This window comes from Arvicanthis niloticus, chromosome 24 (genome assembly GCF_011762505.2).
Source record: "Arvicanthis niloticus isolate mArvNil1 chromosome 24, mArvNil1.pat.X, whole genome shotgun sequence".
In the NCBI taxonomy this organism is placed as follows: Eukaryota; Metazoa; Chordata; class Mammalia; order Rodentia; family Muridae; genus Arvicanthis; species Arvicanthis niloticus.
The window spans coordinates 28,053,344-28,075,925 of record NC_133432.1 but is presented as its reverse complement, the minus strand read 5'-3'; the positions used below and the strand labels follow the sequence as shown (position 1 = coordinate 28,075,925).

The 22,582-nt window shown below is 45.8% G+C and overlaps 1 protein-coding gene across 1 annotated transcript; it reads left to right on the top strand.

The window, feature by feature from the left end:
- Positions 1 to 13,940: 13,940 nt before the first annotated feature.
- Positions 13,941 to 19,020, top strand: LOC143438245 (paired immunoglobulin-like type 2 receptor beta-2). The gene is made up of 4 exons (XM_076923942.1): positions 13,941 to 14,106; positions 14,402 to 14,788; positions 17,077 to 17,266; positions 19,008 to 19,020. Exons 1-4 carry the CDS (start codon positions 14,058 to 14,060, stop codon positions 19,018 to 19,020), a joined length of 639 nt encoding a protein of 212 aa, XP_076780057.1. The 5' UTR covers positions 13,941 to 14,057.
- The last annotated feature ends 3,562 nt before the right edge of the window (positions 19,021 to 22,582 follow it).

Sequence of the window (22,582 nt, the reverse complement as noted above, 5' to 3'; positions counted from 1 at the left end):
GGGGTTTTTCTTGTTGCTGTTCATTTATTTGTTTTTGTTTTGTTTTGTTTAAGTTAAATAATAACTCTGATGAGGGAGGTAGGAATTTCTCTATTTCTGTCACCACAAACTTGATGAAACATGTACAAATATCTCTGTCCTTGACTATCAGGAGGCATTGGAGGAGACTGAGCTGCTCCCCCAGTCCTAATTACTGAGCCTTTAGGAAACAGTGTAGAGTCCCTTCCTGGGACTCCCCTGGACAGGGTTGCACTCAGAAGCTCATGCTGGAGCTGGGCAGCAGGTGATGAAGATGAAGATGATGATGTCATATTAGGGGAGACACACGAGGTCAAATGGCAGCAGGGCAACTGTGCTATTGTAAGGCTGCAGCTGCTTCCTGTCTCCATCACCAGCTTCTCTAGCATCTCCATTATCTTCAGGCATCAGTCTGGGTAGGTTACTTGTGAACTCACACTGGGTCTCTGTTGTCACTAGGGAAGAGAGATCAATGAAATGGTGACAAAAATGGAGACAAGAGGGACAGTTTTTATCCAGGAGGTTATCTGCTGGGTCAGAGCCCAAAGAGCCTGCAGTATTTGTTATCTGAGGGATGTCTCTGGAATTGAATGATTCCCAAAGAATGAGGAAGATTTGAGCCTGTTTTCTCCCTCCACTGTCATGGGATAAGTTAGCTGGGTATAAAATCAGAGCGTCTGAATGCTGTAGACACTGCCAGGAACTGGGGTCTGAAGACTCACAGAGCCTGGTCTTAGGGAGGCCTTGTTTAATCAGAAAGAAGACTGGGTAACTATGTAATGGTAGATTAGCTGTGAAAGTATCCTTGCATATGTGTCTGAGAGCCGATCGATGCATGTGTGTACAAGTCAGTTTAGGCTCATGTATGGGAAGTGCAGAGGACAACCTCAAATATGATGACTAGGGACACTATCCAAGTTCACCATCAACAGTGTTTCTGGTTTTGACTGGTTGGTATTTTGTTTGATACGTAGGCTTTTGCAGGTTTGGCTGAGTTTCCTTTGCTTTTGTTGTTGTTGCTTTTTTTTATATACAGGTTTCACTGTGCAGCCCTTGCTGTCTAAAAACTAGATATATAGACAAGGCCCGCTTCAAACACAGTGAGATCCATGTGCCTCTGCCTTCCTCCTCCCTAAGGCTAGACTTGCAGCATGTATGTCCATGCTCAGCTTGGGTTATAATTTTTAAACAGTGCTTACATACTTATTCTCAGGTGTGTAGGGTCGGTAGGGACACGTGTGCTATGACCTGAGCATCCCCCAGGTTCCAGCACTGCAGTCTCAACTCCCCATGGTCCTGTGATATGCAACAGCCCCATGTCCACACCAAAACCTTAGACTTCCTGTCCAAAGAACAGAGCCCATGACTGGGGACTAAAGAGCCAGCAGGTGGCAGCAAGTGCAGCTGAGGCAGCTGAGTGAACAATGGGCAGCTGGCATCATTTAGAACCAAACAGAGTCTGTGTTAAAAAATGCTGGGGGTCCAGCAGCTGACTTACCACAGTCTTGTCAGGTCCAGCCCCTCCATAGATGGGTTAGTAGTCAGGTGACCTTCTATCCAGAGACCTCAGACAGGGTAAAGCAGATGAAATCTGGAGGTGAGTACTCATGGCCAGGACATTCTTCTAGGCCACACTGAGCCTCAGATGTCCATCTGGTAGAGTGCTTACTTGCCTGTCACGGACAGAAAATGAGGTTCTTTGTCCACCGTGAGACAAAGGGGCAGGAGGGTGCACACCTGTAATCCCAGCTGATGAGAGGCACAGACAGTGGGATTTGTAGGCGTTTGAGATCATCCTTGAACACATAACAAATTTAAGGACAACCTTGGCCAAACCATAGCCTAGACCTCAGCCATGTGAGCACCTGTGATCCCAAAAGGCAGGCTGAGGACCATTAGGAAAGTTTATTATGAAAGGGATGCAAGGAGTAAGAAAGATGATGCAGCCAGAGTGATGTGCATGAGTAGGAAGACCTGAGTGTGAACCGGAGCAGCCACATTATAAACCAGGGATGTAGCAGGAATTTGTAATCCAGCCCTGAATGAGCAAGACACAGACAGAGTCATGGGCTGACTGTGTACCTAGTCTAGCCTAATTGGTGTGTTCCAAGCCCATGAGAGGCCATGATATAAAAAACCATGTAGATCTCTCTCAAGATGATCAATCATGGTCACAATATTTTATACATTTATGTTAATTGGTGTATTTTAAAAATAGATATTAATGAACAACAAAAGAGTGTATCCCAGTAAGATAGCTCAATGGACTCGGAGACTGTGGCCTAGCACAGTGACCTGTGTGTGATTCCTGGGGACCCAAATGGTACACTGAGAAAACTGTCCTCTGCCTCTCAGCATCACCCACAGGCTCCTGGTGAGACACCACCTGTTATTCACGGCCAACAGACCTCCTGGTGCCAAAATCTCTCACCAGAAAGTGAGTTTTCATCAAAGTAGTGATGGAGGGCACACAGCCTGCATATTACAGCCCCTCCTGTGTACAGAATGGGAGTCAGAGCTCCTGTATGCAGGATTGTATGTGACACACTCTAAGAAGCCATGTGGGCTCTCATGTCTTCCCCTTAGAGCCCAGGTCATCCTGTCTGTCTCTGATACTGAGAGTCTGACTGTGCTGTCCTCTGTTGGCTCATGCAAATAATAACACTTTTAAATAAAAGTGGGATCAGAAACTCAAGCTACTTGGGTAGTCAGTTCAGAGCAAGACTGAGATCAAGACAAGTCTAAACGCTGGAAATCATCCTGAGATTAGCAGAAGTTATGACTGTTCCCTTCTAGTTCTGGGTCTGCATGTTCAGGTGCAAGAAGCTTCTATGACATCCTCCTGATCTGAAGGAGGTCATGTTTATTCAGGATGAAGACTGGGTAAAGTCGTGGATGCTAATCGGCTGTTAAAGATGCCTTGTATGCTCTCTCTCTCTTCTCTCTCTCTCTCTCTCTCTCTCTCTCTCTCTCTCTCTCTCTCTCTCTCTCTCTCTCTGCGTGTGCGTGTGCGTGTGCGTGTGTGTGTGTGTGTGTGTGTGTGTGTATTGTGGTGGTGGAAGGAGAGGTAGAAAGACTCCTTTAGAAACTGGAGTAGCTTTAGAATCACTGACCAAGAAGCCCAGGGAAGTTGGTGTGTACAGCAGTGAGCAGGCTAAGGCAGAGAAAGTCCACAAGACCATGGTTCTGTTTGCACACTGTGAACAGTCCTTAAAAGACAAGAAAATGCCAAAGAGTAGATGGGAGGCAGGAAGAGGGATGGAAGAGAAGGGTAAGGGGGTCACTGTGCTAGGGCAGGGGACTTAGTGTGTTTCGTTATCACCTCCTTCCTCACTGTGTCTGAGGTGAGCACAACTGACAGCCTTAAATGGGTAATTAAAGAGAGACTCACACAACCAGCATGGTGGGAGACATAGTGAGAAAAAGATTGGGAAGGAGAAGATAAAGAACAGAGGGAATACAGAGGAAAGAGGACAGAGATTATAAGCCACTTAGGGATTGAAAAAGACAACATAAGGCAAACGGTCAAGGTAGAAGAGAGAAGAACCAGCCATGCCCAGGTGTCAGCCATGTCTCCCAGCCATCATGGGGGCAGGGCCCAGGCGCCCAGTTATGTTGTCATTGACGAGAAGGGTGGATCTCCTGCAACATCAGAAAAGAAGGCAGATCAATAAAGGAAGTTGCTGGCCACAAGAGGGTGGAGATGGAGAGGTCCTGCCCCGACTCAGTCCTCCACGTGAAAAGGCCTGGGGACCGGTCTCACCTTACCCTGATTCTCTCTGGACTCCTGAGCACCCCAATGTCCCTAGACCAGGCATACTCCCCTCATGAAGGCTCTGCTGGAGGGACTCTGACCACAGCTTGGATCCTGCTTCTTCTGCTGTCAGCAGCATGTCTACACACTGGTGAGTGTGGTGACCTCAACAGCAGGGACTTAACTACAGGAGGGGACATCAGGACTTGGAAGAGAGGGTGTCTTGTGACAGGTGTCTGCTAGAGGAGCCAGCCAGGCCTCCCTGCTCCAAGAGAGAGCTCATCCCTCAGAGGGAGACCAACCCAACCCTCCCCCTTGCTTTCCTGTCCCACCAGTCAAAGGGACAGTCGTGCCTTGTGTCCCTACCTGCCTGTGGATGAAGGCTCAGGATGCTCTGGGTTGTCCTTTCCATCCCTGCAGTGGCTTCAGATTCTCCCCATGCTTTCATCTATCATCAGGAGCCAGCAGAGAAATTGCCTTTGGGGTCAACCAGCCAGCAAACCTCTCTGGAGTCCAGGGAGGCTCCACTGAGATCCCCTTCTCCTACTTCCCCTGGGAGTTGGCCAAGGATCTGCAGATGAAGATAATCTGGAAATGGAAAGACTTCCTTGGAGGATATATCAACCAATCCACCTCACCTTTCACACATGAGCACTTCAAGGACCAGATCATCCTCAAATAGACACAGGGTCAAACATCTGGAGTCCTCAGAATCCTGAACTTGCTGGAGACTGACCAGGCCACATACTTCCCCCATGTTCTGCAAGCAACCGTAGGATTGAAAAGTTGGCAGTCAATTTTGGGGACCCAACTCACTGTGACACATTGTGAGACACCATAGCTCAAGCTTTGATGCCTGTGGTTAGCTTGCTTGTCCTCTCAGGCTCCAGAAGTCTGAGCTATGTTTCATGTTCCTTTACCTTGGCTCTACCCACAACTTGACTCTGCTTCCCTCTCTCGATTTTTTTTTAACTTAAATACTTCTTTATTTTTTCTTTCATCTGCTTTATTTGTTTATTTATTTATTTACATATTTATTTTATATTTTATTTATTTTATGTCAGGGCATCAGCATGTAGCCTTAGCTGTCCTAATTCTGACTATGTAAATCTATCTGCCCTGGAACTCACAGCAATCTGCCTCGCCTCTGCCTCCTGAGTGTGGACATTACAGCATGTGCCACCACATGCAAAGGTGGCTCTTGACTGTACTAAAGTCAGCCTCTGAGAGGAAGCCCACAGCACAGTTATGTGTGCAGGCTACAGCTGCCATGTTGTCCTGATGTAAAGTCAGATAGCAGCTGCTTGGCCTCAGGGCAGAGAGAGAAAGCAGCCGTGTCCTGTGTGTGTCTGGCTCCGTGGTTCTCCAGCTTCTATAATGTTGCAAATCATTTATACAATTCAGCATGTTATGGGGACACACACACATAAACATATATCACTGCAACTTCATAACTTTAATTATTAGCCCAAAGAGGGGCATTGCCTTGCTTGATAGAGATCTACCAATCACAGTGAGCCATAGATCCAGTGTGGCACAGATGCAGCTCCAGCCCACCAATCACAAAGCCTCAAATGAGTGTCATTCACGGGCCTTTCCTGGGTCATTGGAAAAATACCATAATCCCATGGGACAATGTGGAAATAATTGGGACCATGGAGAAGTCACCAAGGCATGAGATGATAAAGTGAAGTGTCCCAGAGCAGCCGTGAGGTGTCTGCTGTGCTTGTGATGGCATCCAAGCCTCCTGAGGCTGAACTCAGCAGCTCTCATGGCCACAGTGAGCATGGGAGCTGGGGTGGTATTTCCTCTGAGCATCCCTGAAGTGCTCACACAGCATGATGTCATGCTGGTGGTCTGTCCAGTCATCTAAACAATTCTGTTTGTCAGTTTATAGCCACAGGCAGCTACACACAAAGAAGACGCCTTAATGCAGTTGCTCAAATGGTTATGTGGTTTCCCACGTTCTTTTCCATTGTTCAGAAGGGAAAAAACACAAAGAGACCAACAAAAATACTTAGCACAGAGCCAAAATTCTCACCATCACATAGGTACAGAATCCCAGGTTGTACACACTTAGGCAGACTGTGTCTCTGATCACCCAAAGGGGACATTATGGTCCAGCTGGAGAGCAGGCACTGGTTTCTGCTCCGGCTAGCAGTGTTTGGGATGTGTGTTCCCTGGACTGAGCTGGTCAGTAAGACAAAGTGCCAGAGGAAATCAGACATCATAACATGCCTGTCATCTCACTGTTGACAGGTAGTGATGGGAGGATTATCAGTTGGAGCACTGGTTCTCAACCTGTGAGTCACCACCACTTTGAGGGTAGAACGACTGTTTCACAGGAGTCGCATATCAGATGTCCCGCATATCACATGTTTATATTATAATCATAAGAGTCCCAAAATCACAGTCATGAAATACCAATGACGTAATTATATGGTAGTGTATGAGGAAATACTGTCCCAGCATTACAAAGCTTGAGAACCACTGAAACAAAAGCTGTCCTTACTACCCCTTGAGTTTGAGGCCATTTGTGTTACCTGAGACTTTGTCTTGAAACCAACAGCAAAGCTTAGCAAAGCAGTGAAGACAGGTCATGAAGAAAGGTCAGCTGCTGGTTCCCTTACTGTTGGAGACGAGGACTTGATTATGATACCAGTTTCCTCTCCTTATTTACATTAGGAAATTGTGATTATCAATACTTTAGGGTTTTTCTTATTTGTTCTTGTTTCTGTTTTTGTTTTTGAGAAAGGGGCCTTTCTACTATACAGGTCTGACTGTCCTGGACCTTTCTTTGCTGAACAAGGCAGGCCTCAATTTCAGAGACGCCTCTGCTGTGCATCCTACAAAATGGGGTGAAGTGTTCCAGCACCATGCCTGGCTTAGTAGTAGTTTTCAGTTTGGGGTTTTTTTTGGGGGGGGGGATGGGGGGTGGACAGATTTTTTTGATGTGGTTTTGTTTTGTTTTTAAGCTACATACCTAACATTACACAGTGAGAAGTGAAAGTTTCTCTGTTTCTGTGACCACACACTCAGTGATTTACATATAATGCCTCTGTCGTTGGCTATCAGCAGAAGTTGGCAGACATCATAACAGAGGAGACTGGGCTGGTCCCCAATCACACTCACTGGGCCTTTAGGACACAGTGTAGAGTCCTTTCCTGGTTACTTTGCTGGGAAGGGTGCTATGGGTTCTCATGCTGAGGCTGGGCACCAGAAGAGGGACATTAATGATGATGATGTCATCCTATGGAGAAACACCAGGTCAGATGGCAGCAGGGCAACTGTGCTGTTGTAAAGCTGCAGCTGCAGCCTGAGCATCCTGTCTGTACCACAGCCAGCATCCTTCTGCCACCCTCTCTAGCATCTCCCCTACTCTATGTAAGGCCCATTCTGGTCAAGTTTCAGAGGTTCCATCTGGTGTTTGTGCGTTCTCATTGGGGGAGAGAAATCAAGGAGGGTGTATAGGTGGTGTGACAGGAACAGAACAGATGCAGTTTCCATCATGAGATTGTCTGCTGTGTCAGGGCCCATGGAGACTGCAGTATGTGCTGTTTGAGGGATGTGTCTGGAATGGGAGGGTTCAGAGAGGAAGGGCTCACCCTGTTGTCTCCCACTGTTGTCATGGAATAAGCCAGTTGGGTATAAAATCAGAGAGTCTGCAAGCTACAGACACTGTCAGACACCAGAAGCTGAAGAATCCCAGAGCCTGGTGTGCCAGAGTCTGGGTTCACTCAGGATGAAGATGGGCAGACATGTGGTGGCAGATGAGCTGTGAAAGGATCCTCGCATGACTTGTGTCTGAGGACCATGCATGTGTGTACAAGTAAGTGTGAGTTTATGTATGTGCAGTCTAGAGGGCTGCCCTTCATTACTACTCAGGAACCACTGAACATGGGTATACACCTTGGGGTTTTCATTCATTTGTAGGTTTTTATTGTTTGGTTTGGATTTTGTTTGTTTGCTTACTTTAATATTTTGTTGTTGGTTTTTTGAGACACAATCTCTCTATGTAGCCCTTACTGCTCTAGAACTGTGTATAAAGGCCAGGCTAGCATCAAACTCACAGGGATTCACATTCCTTTGCCTCTGTCTCCCAAATGCTAGCATTAAAGCCATGCACCACCATGCCTAGGCCACCTAGGGTTTTAGTTGTTTAAATTACATTTTCTATTCAATCTATTGGGGGCAGGGCATACATGTGCCTGAGCGGCACCCAGGTTCTAACACAGTAGTCCGAAAAACCCAATGGTCACATGGTATGCAAATATCCTGGTAATCACATCAAAACCCTGTGCTAGTACACAGCAAGTACCACTCTGAGAAAGCATCATGGCTGCAGGGCACAGTCACTGGTATTGGGGAGGCAGGATGACACTTCAGGAGACTGATGACAGCATCCAGGGCAGAATCACACCCCAAAGCAGAGTCCCCACGGAGATTCAACAGAGTTCAGGACTTCAAACTAGAACAGAACTCATGCCTTGGGATTAAGGAGCCAGTAGGTGGCAGAGTTGGAGCAGGACACAAGGGGCATTTGGGATCCTGTAGAACCCACCAGAACCTGTTGTGTAAAAATGCTGTGTTCCAGCACATGACATGTCAGGTCCAGAATCTTCATATATGAGTTAACAATAGAGTCACCATTTACACAGACACCCCAGAGAGTAAGGGAAAGGCAGATGAAATCTGGAGGTGAGGACTCACGACCAGGAGGGAACCCTAGCAGACCATATTGGGGCTAAAGATGTTGATCTGGTCCAGTGCTTCCTTGCCTGGAATGCACAGAATCCAAGGTTCCATGTCCAGCAAGAAAAAAAGAAGGAGATATGGGAGAGGGCGGGCTGCATAGCCAGCTGCAGGGAAGTGTGGACAAGGTGATCAATGCCAGGAAAGCTAAGGAAATGGGAAGTTGCCTCTGCGCATGTCATTCAGGGAGATTGATGTCACTTCCTGCCATTCATGGAGCTGATGGGACTGTGTCTGGGGAAGGTTAGGATGAACCTCCTTAGAACCAGCCTTGAGGCCACTACAGCCTCCACCCAAACCTTTCATGTCCCCAACCAAGTCACAGGCCAGCGGTGTCCACTGACAGCCACATCACAAGCCTTATGTCACGAGTGACACATGGCTGCTCTGTGCATTCTTTGCACACTTACTCAAAAGAAGATTCTGGCATGACCATGACTAGAGGGAGTCACTCAAGCGCTTTGTGGAAAGAGCCGCCTCAGATGCTGCACTGAGCAGGACGACTGAAGTCTCTGTGTGGAATGGAAGACTCCAAGAACTCAATGTGAATGAAGTCTAGTCAATCAGTCATGTGGCCGTCACGTGACAAGTGCCAGGCTCCTCTGGTCCTTGGTATCCTCTTCTGAGTGAGTGTTATGATGGGAAGGGCAGATAGAAAGGATCCACTAGAAACTGGAGAAGATTTAGAGTCACTGTCCAAGAGCCCAGGGAAGTTGGAGACTGTGCCACAGGGAGCAAGGCAAGGTGGAGGGGATCCTCAAGGCCTTGGTTCTGCCTGGGCTCTGTGAAAGGTCTCTGAAGGCAAGAATGGGCAAAGCATAGATGTGGGGGAAGCAGTACAAGGGGCGGGTGCTCACCATGCTAGGGCCAGGGACTGAATGTGTTTCCTCATCTCAGCCTTGTTCATTGTGTTTGAAGTGGTTTGGACACTGACAACATCATTATGTAAGATTATTAGAGAGAGGTCAGACAGCCAGCATGGTGGGAGACAGAATGAAAAAGATATTGAGGAAGGGGAGGGAAGGAATAGAGGAAATACAGAAGAAAGGAGACAGAGATTACAAGTCACTTAGGAAATCGAACAGAGTAGACAAGGCAGAAGGTCAAGGTGGAAGAGAAGGGAGCCCTGCATGTGGAGGACAAGGCCATGTCTTCTAATCAATAATAGGGCTGGGTATAAGGGGCTGACTTTCTTTTTTTATTTTTTATTTGATATTTTATTTACATTTCAGATGCCAACCCCTTTCCCCATTTTCCCTCCCTAGAAAATCCCTATCCCATACCCCCTTCTCCTTTTTGCTTTTATACAATATTTTTAATGTTAACCAAAGGCTTTATAAGTTTGGTAATGCTCAATATCAATCAGAAGAGTAACCTAATACCCAATCTAGAAATATCAACTATCTTTGACTGGCGGAGACATGTGAACATCCGCCTCCATGTCTGGTCCCCTCTCTCTTTCTCTCTCATCACCTAGTTCCTCCTCTCCTTCTCCTCCTCCTCTTTTTCTCCTCCTCTTCTCCTTACTCCTTCTCTCTGTACTCCTCCCACCTTAGCTCCTCGTACATATCACCATTCCTGTTTAAATAAAACTTTTCTCTCAAAATACAGTTGGAGCATAACTATATTAATTTATGTCAGTAAGGTGTAAAATAGACCTAATACCCAGTCCATCATTTTGTTGACTAAGCAGAACCTCAGTCATCTCTCCTAAATAAAAGACTTAGTTCTAACCTGGCTTTTTTTCATGGCTTTAGAATGAATGTCAGCTGAAAACCATCCTCTCAAATCTTTTCTCTGAAAGTAAATACCAAGGATTGTCTATGAGACTATAAGTTTTCAACCCCATCAGAAATCCAGAATGACTGAGCTAACTGAGATTATGAGAAGCAAAAAGTATAGCTTCTAAAACATACCCAATTTATAGAGACCGCTGAACACCTGGACAGTCCCTATAGTACAAAATGTTGGAGCATCCAATCTTCAGCCTTCTGGGTCTGGATTGTCTGACAGACCTAGTGATGCAGAATTTTTAAGGGCTGATTACTCTGTCTTGGCAGATAAAATCAGTCGACTATTCTGCAAGTGTGTCCTTTTCTGGACAGTATTTTGTGTGTAGATGGAAAGAGGCAATTCTTGCCTAGTGGCTGTCTCACCACAATTGGAATAACTCCAAAGATGCTCAATTTCTTCTTAGAATCCAAGACAGGAAGCTGTCAGGAGCAGACAGGTCTCTAATCAAAATGAACATTAATACAGAAATGTTTGTAACGTCAATTCTGTGGATTTCTGATGTTTTGAAAATCAACTATCCATGTAAGGTAATCTGTACTGTTGTCTCTTAACTCCTCTCAGCTATTTCTAAAGAAAATACAGAAAACTCCCTAACAATAAACTCAGAGCCATGAATTTGCTATAGGCCCTTAACTCACAGGCTAACCATCTCAAATCAGTTTAAAAAGTTAAAGAAGGACTGGGTCTAAGCCTTATATTCCTAAATGTGTTATACAGGCATAATGCCTATGATAGTAACAATATTCATCTCACTTTTATATTAATAAGAAGCTCATACTAATAAAAACCTTAAATTTGAAATCAAAGTAAATTTTGTACCATTTAAGAAATTATAACTTCATCTTAATCACGATTATACATATTTCTACCAGTAAGTTATGGCTATGCAGTAAATCCTAGCTAATCCTCCCTGTTCCACCAAAACCACTACTTTTCCCTAGAAAGATAGCCCAGTATTAACCACCTCAGTCCCCAAGCTCAGGGAATAGGGGCGCCGACTCTTCATTAACTTCTTCAAGCTGATTATGGGTGTTGAGATATTAGAACAGGGGTTGGGGGAAGAATAAATTGATAATCCTCTGACACTGTCTTCACTGCATCCGGCTAGAATTCCAGGACATCAAAGGTTCGAGCAGGTTTGCTCAGCTTGCCTGATGAGTAGATACACCAAGGCTATGTATTCTGCAATATACAATTCTCAAAACAAATTTTAGTATCAAGATAATTGTTTGTTTGAATTCTGGAATCTAGTCTTCTGGCTGCTTGCCTCTGTCATGTCTAATCCATATAATTCTGGGAGTTTCTATGAGGGTGTGCTCCCACCATCCTCCTATTTTTGCCTCCCTGCTCTCAAATTCCTCAACACTAGGGAATCCAAACTTTCAGGCACCAAGGCCCTCCACTTCCACTGATGCCTAACCCCTTACCCCCCTCTAATTACTATGAGGGTGTGCTCCCACCATCCTCTCAGTCCCATCTCCCTGCTCTTGAAATTCCCCAACACTAGGGAATCCAAACTTTCAGGCACCAAGGCCCTCCACTTCCACTGATGCCTAACCCCTTACCCCCCTCCAATTACTATAAGGGTGTGCTCCCACCATCCTCTCATTCCCATCTCCCTGCTCTTGAAATTCCCCAACACTAGAGAATCCAAACTTTCAGGTACCAAGGCTGTCAACTTCCACTGATGCCTGGCAAGGCCACCCTCAACTACATATACAGGTGGAGCCGTGAGTCCTTCCTTTTGTGTTCTCAGGCAGGAGATTTTAGAATGGCTATTCTAGCTTGTTTCTTAGGACCATTTGCTTGAAAAATTGTTTTCCAGACTTTTACTCTAAGGTAGAGTCTGTCTTTGTACTGAGGTGGGTTTCCTGTATGCAGCAAAATGCTGGGTCCCGTTTATGTATCCAGTCCATTAGCCTATGTCTTTTAATTGGGGAACTGAGTCCATTGATGTTAAGAGATATTAAGGAACAGTGATTGTTGTCTCCTGTTATTTTTGTTATTAGAGGCGAAGTTATCTTTGTGTGGCCATCTTCTGTTGGATTTGTTGGAAGAGGATTACTTTCTTGCTCTTTCTAGAGTATAATTTCCCTCCTTGTATTGGAGCTTTCCTGCTATTATCCATTGTAATGCTGGGTTTGTAGAAAGATACTGTGTAAATTTGGTTTTGTCGTGGAATATCTTGGTTTCTCCATTTATGGTAATTGAGACTTTTGCTGGGTATAGTAGCCTAGGCTGGCATTTGTGTTCTCTTAGGGTCTGTATGACATCTGTCCAGCATCTTCTCACTTTTATAGTATCTGGTAAGAAGTCTGGTGTAATTCTGATAGGTCTGCCTTTATATGTTACTTGGCCTTTTTCTCTTACTTCACTTAATATTCTTTCTTTGTTTTGTGCACTTGGTGTTTTGATTATTATGTGACAGGAGGTATTTCTTTTCTGGTCTAGTCTATTTGGCATTCTCTAGGCTTCTTGTATGTTTATGGGCATCTCATTCTTTAGATTAGGGAAGTTTTCTTCTATAATTTTGTTCAAGATATTTACTGGCCCTTTAAGTTGGGAATCTTCACTCTCATCTATACCTATTATCCTTAGGTTTGGTCTTCTCATTGTGTCCTGAATTTCCTGGATGTTTTGTGTTAAGAACTTTTTGCATTTTGCGATTTTTTTGACAGTTTTGTCAATATTTTCTATGATATCTTCTGCACCTGAGATTCTCTCTTCTGTCTCTTGTATTCTGTTGGTGATGCTTGCATCTGTGACTCCTGATTTCTTTCCTAGGTTTTCTATCTCCAGGGTAGTCTCCCTTTGTGATTTCTTGATTGTTTCTACTTCCATTTTTATGTCCTGAATGGTTTTGTTCAATTCCTTCACCTGTTTGGTTGTGTTCTCTTGTAATTCTTTAAGGGATTTTTGTGTTTTCACTTTAAGGGCTTCTACCTGTTTATGTGTGTTCTCCTCAAATTCTTTGAGAGTGTTATTTATGTCCTTCTTGAAGTCCTCTATCATCATCATTAGAAGTGATTTTAAATCTGAATCTTGCTTTCCTAGTGATATGGGAAATTCAGGACTTTCTTGTGTGAGAAAACTAGGTTCTAATGATGCCAAGTACCCTGGGTTACTGATGTTTATGTTCTTGCACTTGCCTTTTGCCATCTGTATCTCCTTAGTCCTACCTGCCCTGTCCCTGACTGGAGCCTGTCTTTTCTATTATCTTGGATGTATCAGAACTTTGTGGGGTGGGTTTAACTACTGGGGTAAGTTCTGGGGCCCAAAATCTGCTCAGTGCTCAAGCTCAGACAAGATACTGCCTGAGTTAGAGCACCCAGGATTCCCGCTTTCTCTGGGTTCTTAGAGATTGGGGGCAGAGCTGCCACCCAAGATCTGCTCAGTGCTCTGGCCCAGACCGGAAGGAACCAGTACTCTGGGCCGGGAATGAGTTCCTGGGTCCTTGTGGGTCCCAGTTACTAAGGGCCAACCTTCTCATCAGTGACCACAAGAGCACATCTACTGCACATGAGAAAAGAAGCCAGATCATTAAAGGAAGTTGCTGGCCCCAAGGAGGTGGAGATTCAGACAGCCTATCTCCACATAGGCTTCCCCTGAAGAAGGTCTGGGGATCTGTCTTTCTTTACCCTGATTCTCTCTGAATTCCTGAGCACCCCAGTGTTGCTGCACTAAGTGTTTTCTCCTGCCTGTAGCTGTGGTGTTCTCATGACCTGCAGAGACTCTGACCATGGCTCCAATCCTGCTTCTTCTGCTGACAGCAGCATGTCTGCAGACAGGTAAGTGGTGGGGACCTCAGTAGCAGGGACTTAATCACAAGAGGGACAGTGGAGCTCAGAAGAGTAGGCTATCATGTGGACAGTAGTCTGTTAAAGGCCAACCAGGCCTCTCTGTACCGAGAGAAATCTTCCCTTAGAGGAAGCCAACCTGACCCTTCCCTCATTTTCCTGTCCCACCAGCCATAGGGACAGTCCTCTCCTGTGTCTCACCTCTGCCTGTGGATGACAGTCCAGAATGCACTGGGTTGTCCTTTCCATCCATGCAGTGGCTTCAGATTGTTCTCATTCTTCTCAGGAAACTCAGCAGCATACAGCAGAGAAAATGACTATGGGGTCAACCAACCAGCACATCTCTCTGGAGTCCAGGGCGGCTCCATCGAGTTCCCCTTCTCCTTCTACTTCCCCTGGGAGTTGGCCAAGAATTCACACATGAACATAGCCTGGAGATGGAAGGACTACCATGGAGAATTCATCTACAAATCAACACCACCCTTCATACATGAGCACTTCAAGGACCGGCTCATCCTGAACTGGACACAGGGTCAGACATCCGGAGTCCTCAGAATCCTGAACTTGAAGGAGACTGACCAGACCACATACTTCTGCCAAGTTTTTCTGCAAACAACAGAAGGCATGATGTTGTTGCAGTCTATTTCTGGGACACAACTCACCGTGACCCGTGGTGAGCAAACTTAGCTCAGGCTTTGACACCTGTGGCTGCTTTGTCCCTTAAATGTCATCTCAGACTTCACAACTCTGAGTTGCTTTCATATTCCCTTACCATGGCTCTGCCCACACCGCTGCCAACAGCATCTTTCCTTGTAGTTGTGACAAGGGTTTGCTGCCTCCTCTGCTGTGGTCTAACATTCTCTGCTCTGACAGAACCACATCCTACTCTGGGCTTCAGCATGTGTCCTACCCCATAAATCACACCCTTATTCTTCCAAATCTAATTACTGTCCTGCCCACTTTCACCCCATGACCTCAAGGTGGATGAACTTCTCCAGCATGGAGCTGACTCTTGGTCCTGTTGGTCCCTGTATGCAGCATCTCCACACAGCTCCAACCTACGCTCAGAACATATAGTAGGGGCCACTGAAGGTCCTGGTGTCCTCTGGTCTAACTGTAACTGCCACCTGTCACCACAGCTTCTCATTTGCCCCCATAGCACCCCAGGACACATCTGTCTTCTCTCCCCAGGCTCTTCAGTAATTAGAAAATGAATAATAAAATGTCTGCATTTTCATGATGTGGCAGCTCTGTCTTCTGATCCCTCCAGGCCCTGTGATGCAGAAGTAACTGCAGTACTCTGCAATGGGCGTCCTAAGGCCCAGCATAGTCACTCTGTAATCCTGCACATGGCCTTAGAGAAGCAGGGACTCTGTGAATGCATTGCTTCTGATGACCTTGCTCTGTGGATATTTTTTTTTCTTAACTTACCTATATCTTTCTGGTTGCTTGGTTGCTTGCTTTACTTACTTACTTATTTTATGTGAGGACACCAGCGCATTCAGCCCTGGCTGTCCTAATACTGACTATGTAGACCCATCTGGCCTTAACTCACAGCGATCTGCCTCACCTCTGCCTCCTGAGTGTGGACATTACAGCATGTGCCACCACATGCAGAGGTGGCTCTTGACTGTACTAAAGTCAGCCTCTGAGAGGAAGCCCACAGCACAGTTATGTGTGCAGGCTACAGCTGCCATGTTGTCATGATGTAAAGTCAGATAGCAGCTGCCCGGCCTCAGGGCAGAGAGAGACAGGAGCCGTGTCCTGTGTGTGTCTGGCTCAGTGGTTCTCCTCCTTCCTGATGCTGCACATCTGTCATACAGTTCCTCATGGTGTGGGGGCTACACACATAAGAGCTACTTTATAACTTAATTATCTACTGTTATTAATCACAAAGTAAACACCTGACATGGGTGATACCTGGTGTGCAATCCCTGTGAGTCAGTGGTGCACAGGTTGGGAACCTCTGCTCTAGAATTCACAAATAGGTCTGTGTTGGGGAAATTATCCTTAGTGATATTTATAAAGCAAAGGGATGTGTTCTGCCCTGGACTGAGCTATACATATACGGCTAAAATTATATTTTTTCTGTTATACATTTTGGTGAATTCAGTGTGTGTGAACATGTGGGTCTGTTAAGTCAGAAGATGTGTGTATATGTCTCTAAGTCTCACTGTTTCTTTCTCTTTGTCTCTCTCAATCGCTCTCTGTGTGTGTGTGTATGTGTGCCTGTGTATTGCTGTGTGTGCATCTGTGTGTATGTCCTTATGTCTGAGTGTGTCTCTGTGTGTGTCTCTTTGCAAGTGTGTTTGTATCTGTGTGTGTGTCTGTATATGTGTGTCTGTGTGTTTGTATCTGTGTGTGTTTATTTGTGTCTGTGCATGCGTGCGTGCTTGCGTGCATGCGTGCGTGCATGCGTGCGTGCGTGTGTGTATGCATATTTGTTTATGCATGTTGAGGCTACAGGAGAGCATAGGGTCTCATCCATCTTACTATTTGAAATGGGCTCTCTCACTGGCTTCAAGTTTCCCATGGAGTCTAGGTTGCCTGGCCAGTGAGCAGCAGGGACAAGCCTGTCTCCACCTCCTCAGTACTAGGATTACAGCTCACTCCACTCTCTATCTAGTGTTGAACCTGACACATAGACCAGGCTGATTGTCAGCTCACAGAGATCTGCCTGCCTCTGTCTCCAGCTAGGATTAAAGGTCATGCCCGCTTTACTGGGTTCTTGATGTAGATATTAGGGACCAAATTCAGGTTCTAAGGCTCAAGCAGCAAAGTCTCTATGAACTAATTATTAGTTCATAACTAATAACTGTTAGTAATTACTAACTGTTCCCCTTTCTGTGAGAACATCTGACAGCTGTTCCCCATCTCAAATCACATGGAGGAGACAAGATGTGACACTCATCCACCATCCTTCATCCAGAGAGGGTCTACTCATGTCTCATCCTTCCCCAGCACTCAGGACCACCATGAGGAGCCCCTCCATCATCACCTCTGCAGTCACCACAGCTGGCCTGGAGGACACAGGGGGACAGAGGGATCCTTCACTGCTGATCCTGAGAGTCATGGTCATGATGATCATAGTCAAGGCTGTGGCCATAATCCCCATCTGTGGATTCATGATCATCCTGTGCTGGAAGCAAAGGTAAGTGGTCCAGGACAGGCCTCACCCGAGCTTCCCACTGGGAGTGTTCTCAGTTGTGGGGGATGGAGAAGGGCAGGTGTGTGCAGGGAACAGTAAAGAGAACAGAAGGAGGGAAATGGGTCTGAACTCCACAAGGCCTGCATCCCTGGAGCTGCTGTCCTTCCAGACCAGCTGGGAATGAGAGGAGCAAATGCAGATGAACACAGACCTGCTCCTGAGGAATCCAAGGAGGCTCACGGGAGCCTCAGGGGCTGAGTGCTCATTCGGAAAGAGCTGTGGCTGCTGAAGAAGGTCTTAGGTTAGACCAGCATTCAGGGACTACACACTTCTCACAGGAAGTGACACCTAATGAAGAGACACCTCTATGAGTTGGGCATGAGGGATCAAAATAGAAATTAAGAGCAGGTGTGTAATAGACCCTCAAACAGACAGAAATGTGCAGGGAGAGCCTAAAACTACAAGTAGCAAAAGATTTGGACACTAGAAACCTAACTAACTCTCCTGAGCAAAATTATGACACCAATGAAGTGTCTCAGTTGACGTCTTTGTCCCACAAACAGGGACATGAGCATCATCCCAGGAGCCACATAAAGAGTTGTCAGAAGCTTGGACAGGCAGAGAACTAGGATCTCTGAGACTCACTGTACTGCCAGCCCTACCTAGTGGGTGAGACCAATGACTGACCTGTCTCACACTCTAGAGAGGACACCTCCTAAAGGACAATGCCCAAGGTTGTCCTCTATTATCCACAAGTGTGTGCACATATGCAAATATACACATGTTTAAATGAATTGTCCAATGTAAATTTTAAAAAACATTATGTAAAAACTATAAATGTAATGATATATGTAGAATACAAAGTTTTATATATTAAGTCCCTGCAAAACACACACACACAATTAAAGTTACAATGCAGTTTTTTCTAATTCCAATGACATTTTTGTAAAACTAAATGATTTGTCTCCTGGCATAAATAATTATTTTAAGAAACAAATATGGGGACACAGTGGGGGACACAATAATCCCAGCACATAAGAAGGGCACAGAGAGGAATCAAAACTTCAAGCCATCAGCAGTTACATAGAAAGCTGTAGGCCACTGGGATCCAAAGACCTTGTACACAGAACACAGGCCAAGTGTGTACTGGGGTCAGAGCAGATTTAAAGCCCTGGGAACTAGAAGACTCCAGGATGAGGACAGAGATGCATGGATGGTGGAGTGTAATGGAGGTTTACAGAGAAACATTTAAATGTGCATCCCATGGTTTCAGACAGGCTCAGCCCTCCATTACAGGAAGTAGAACTGAGAGGAGGGAGAGCAGCAGCCTGAGAGACAGCAGAAGTCTGACTGGGATCAAACCCTGAGCTGAATCTGCAGGGAGCAGCAGCCTGCACTGAGAGGGAGACTCAGAGAGCCAGATTCCAGGGAGGCAAAATGGAGACATGGTGAGTGCAGAGCAGAGAAGGCAGAGCTGTGTCAGGAGGTCAGAGCAGCAGGAAGGAAGGGAGACAGGGCATGGGTCAGTACACTAGTAGTCATTCCTCTGACTTGCTGTGTGGTACAGAAGGTCAGCTGATCACTGGCCTCAGGTCTTGGGGATTCTCAGACCTGTCCCTGCCTGGCTGCAGCAGAGCTGTTTGCTGCTCTGGGCCCCTCATGTTGTCTGAACACAGAGAACAGCTGAGAGGCAGGATGGAGAGTCAGCATGGCTGACACACTGACACTGTTTCTTCTCCTACAGGCCAGCAGAGTAAAGCCTAAACCCTAGCCAGGTGAATGCCTGTCATCCCAAGGGGCAGCTGAGGGGCTGCTGGGAAGTTTATTATGAGAGTCAGGATAAAGAGGCAGAGAGATTATTCAGTCAGAAAAGACTGGGACATAGGCAGGAGGACCTCAGTTTGATAGATAGGAGCTCACATATAAGCCATGGATGTGTCAGAAATTTGCAATCCTACCCTAATCAAGCAAGAAACAGGCAGAGTCCTAAGTTGGTTGTCAGCCTAATTTAGCCTAATTTGTGAGTTCTATTCCAATGAAATGTTGTGTCCTTAAAAATGGGGTGGGGGAGCCTGTCAGTGTTGAAGGTGATAAATCATGGTCATTAACATTTTCTAAAATGGTCTTATGTAAAGTATTTCTAATTACATATTAACGGATAAACAATACTGTGTGCTAGTGTGTTGATGCAATGGGAAATGGACCCTGCTGCCCAGCCCAGTGACCTGGATGTGATTACTGGGGACCCAAATGGTACACAGAGAAAACTGACTTTGGACAATTGTCCTTTCCCTCTCAGGCTCACCCACAGGCTCCTGTGAGACATTATCTCTTACTCCCCAGCTAACAAACTTCTCAGTGATATGATCTCTCACCAGGCAGGTGAGTTTACATCAGAGTAGTCATTGGTGAGCGCACATCTGCATACCAACTCCTTCCTCTCTGGGAATCAGAGCTCATGGCTGCAGGATTGTGATGTGAAACATGACCATTCTTGGACAGACATAAGAAGATAACCCCAGCTTCTGCCATGTGAGCTCTGATACCCTCTCCTCTGAACCTGGGTCGTTCTGTGTGTCTCTGGTGCTGAGAGCCTGACTGTGCTCTTCTCTGTCTGCTCATGGAGTTATTAACAATTTCAATAAATGTCTTACTGCCAGCAATCCACCTCAGTGTATCTCTTGAGGCCATGACCCTTGCCCCACATGACACCTCTTAGAGAGCTGCACATTGTGTCCAGGATGCAGGTCACAGGGAAAGATGCAAGGACCATGGTCCCCATTGATAACCACTGACTGAGACTGGGATTCCCCCTTTTCTTACTCCCAAGATGCTGCCATCTCATCCAGAGCCCCAATCCCTCCATGCTTCACATCAAATGACAGACCATGGCTTGCTTGGGTCCCATGATGGGCTTCTTTTGCTCATGGGTCCAACTGTATGCATTCACTTTCTCACTTCCCACCATGTTGATATTCTGGCCTCTGGGATCTCTCCTAGGACAGGACTTTTTAACAAGTCCAGTCTGTCTTAACATTTGATAGTCAAAAGGTCAGGTAAGCTTCTAACAAAAAGCTTGTGGGTACACAGGAAACCATCCAGAATGACCCATGAGGAGGGAAACCAGGATCCTTTTATTAGCCCAAAGTGGTGCATTGCCGTGCTTGATAGATAGTTACCAACCACAGTGTGTCACAGATTCAGCTCCAGCCCACCAATCACAAGCTTCAAATGAGTGTCACTCATGAGCCTTTCCTGGATCATTGGAAAAATACCATAATCCCATGGGACAATGTAGAAATAATTGGGACCATGGAGAAGTCACCAAGGCATCAGATGGTAAAGTGAAGTGTCCCAGAGCAGCCGTGAGGTGTCTGCTGTGGTTGTGACTGCATCCAAGCCTCCTGAGGCTGAACTCAGCAGCTCTCATGGCCACAGTGAGCATGGGAGCTGGGGTGGTGTTTCCTCTGAGCACCCCTGAAGTGTTCACACAGCAGGATGCCATGATGGTGGTCTGACCAGTCATCTACACAATTCTATTTGTCAGCTTTTAGCCACAGGCATCTACACACAAAGAAGACACCTTAATGCAGTTGCTCAAATAATTATGGGATTTCCCAGGTCCTTTTCCATTGTTCAGAAGGGAAAAAAAAACACAAGGAGGCCCACAGAAAAGACTTACACAGAGCCAAAATTCTCACCATCACATAGGTACAGAATGCCAGGTTGTACACACTTAGGCAGACTGTGTCTCTGATCACCCAAAGGGAACATTATGGTCCAGCTGGAGAGCAGGCACTGGTTTCTGTCCTGGCTAGCAGTGTTTGGGATGTGTGTTCCCTGGACTGAGCTGGTCAGTAAGACAAAGTGCCAGAGGAAATCAGACATCATAACATGCCTGTCATCCCACTGTTGACAGGTAGAGTATCAGTTGGAGCAGTGGTTCTCAACCTATGGGTCACCACCTATTTGAGGGTAGAAATATCTTGTCACAGGAGTCGCATATCAGATGTTTATATTATAATCATAACAATTGCAAAATCACAGTCATGAAATACCAATGACATAATTTTATGGTAGGAAATGAGGAAATACTGTCCCAGCATTACAAAGCTTGAGAACCACTGAAACAGAAGCTAATCTTAGTACCTCTTGTGTTTGAGGCCATTTGGGTTACCTGAGACTTTGTCTTGAAACCAACAGCAAAGCTTAGCAAAGCAGGAAAGACAGGTCATGAAGAAAGGTCAGCTGCTGGTTCCCTTACTGTTGGAGACGAGGACTTGAAGATGATACCAGTTTCCTCTCCTGATTTACATTAGGAAATTGTGATTATCGATACTTTAGGGTTTTTTTTTATTTGTTCTTGTTTCTGTTTTTGTTTTTGAGAAAGGGGCCTTTCTACTATACAGGTCTGACTGTCCTGGACCTTTCTTTGCTGAACAAGGCAGGCCTCAATTTCAGAGACGCCTCTGCTGTGCATCCTACAAAATGGGGTGAAGTGTTCCAGCACCATACCTGGGTTATTAGTAGTTTTCAGTTTGGGGGGTTTTTGGGAGGGGCAGATTTTTATTGTTGTTTTGTTTTGTTTTTAAGCTACATACCTAACATTACACAGTGAGAAATGAAAGTTTCTCTGTTTCTGTGACCACAAACTCAATGATTCACATATAATGCCTCTCTCCTTGGCTATCAGCAGAAGTTGGCAGACATCATAACAGAGGAGACTGGGCTGGTCCCAAATCCTGTTCATTGGTCCTTTAGGACACAGTATAGAGTCCTTTCCTGGTTACTTTGCTGGGCAAGGGTGCTATGGGTTCTCATGCTGAGGCTGGGTATCAGAATAGGGACATTAATGATGTCATCCTATGGAGAAACACCAGGTCAGATGGCAGCAGGGCAACTGTGCTGTTGTAAAGCTGCAGCTGCAGCCTGAGCATCCTGTCTGTACCACAGCCAGCATCCTTCTGCCACCCCCTCCAGCATCTCCTGCACTCACCCCAGGCCACTGTCTGAGTGGGGTATTTTGAGGTTCCATCCAGGGTTTGTGTTTTGTTACTAAGGAAAAGAAATCAAGGTATGTATAGGTAGGTGGTATGACAGAAGTAGAGAAGACTGGAATAATTTTCATCCATGATGTTTTCTGCTAGGTCAGGGCCCACAGAGCCTGCAGAATCTGTTATCTGAGGGATGTTTCTTAAATGGAAGAGTTCAGAGGGACATTGAAAGCCTTCATCCTGTTCTCTCTCACCACGATCATAGAATAAACCAATTGGGCAAAAATTTAGAGAATCTGAATGCTGTGAACACTGTCAGGAACTG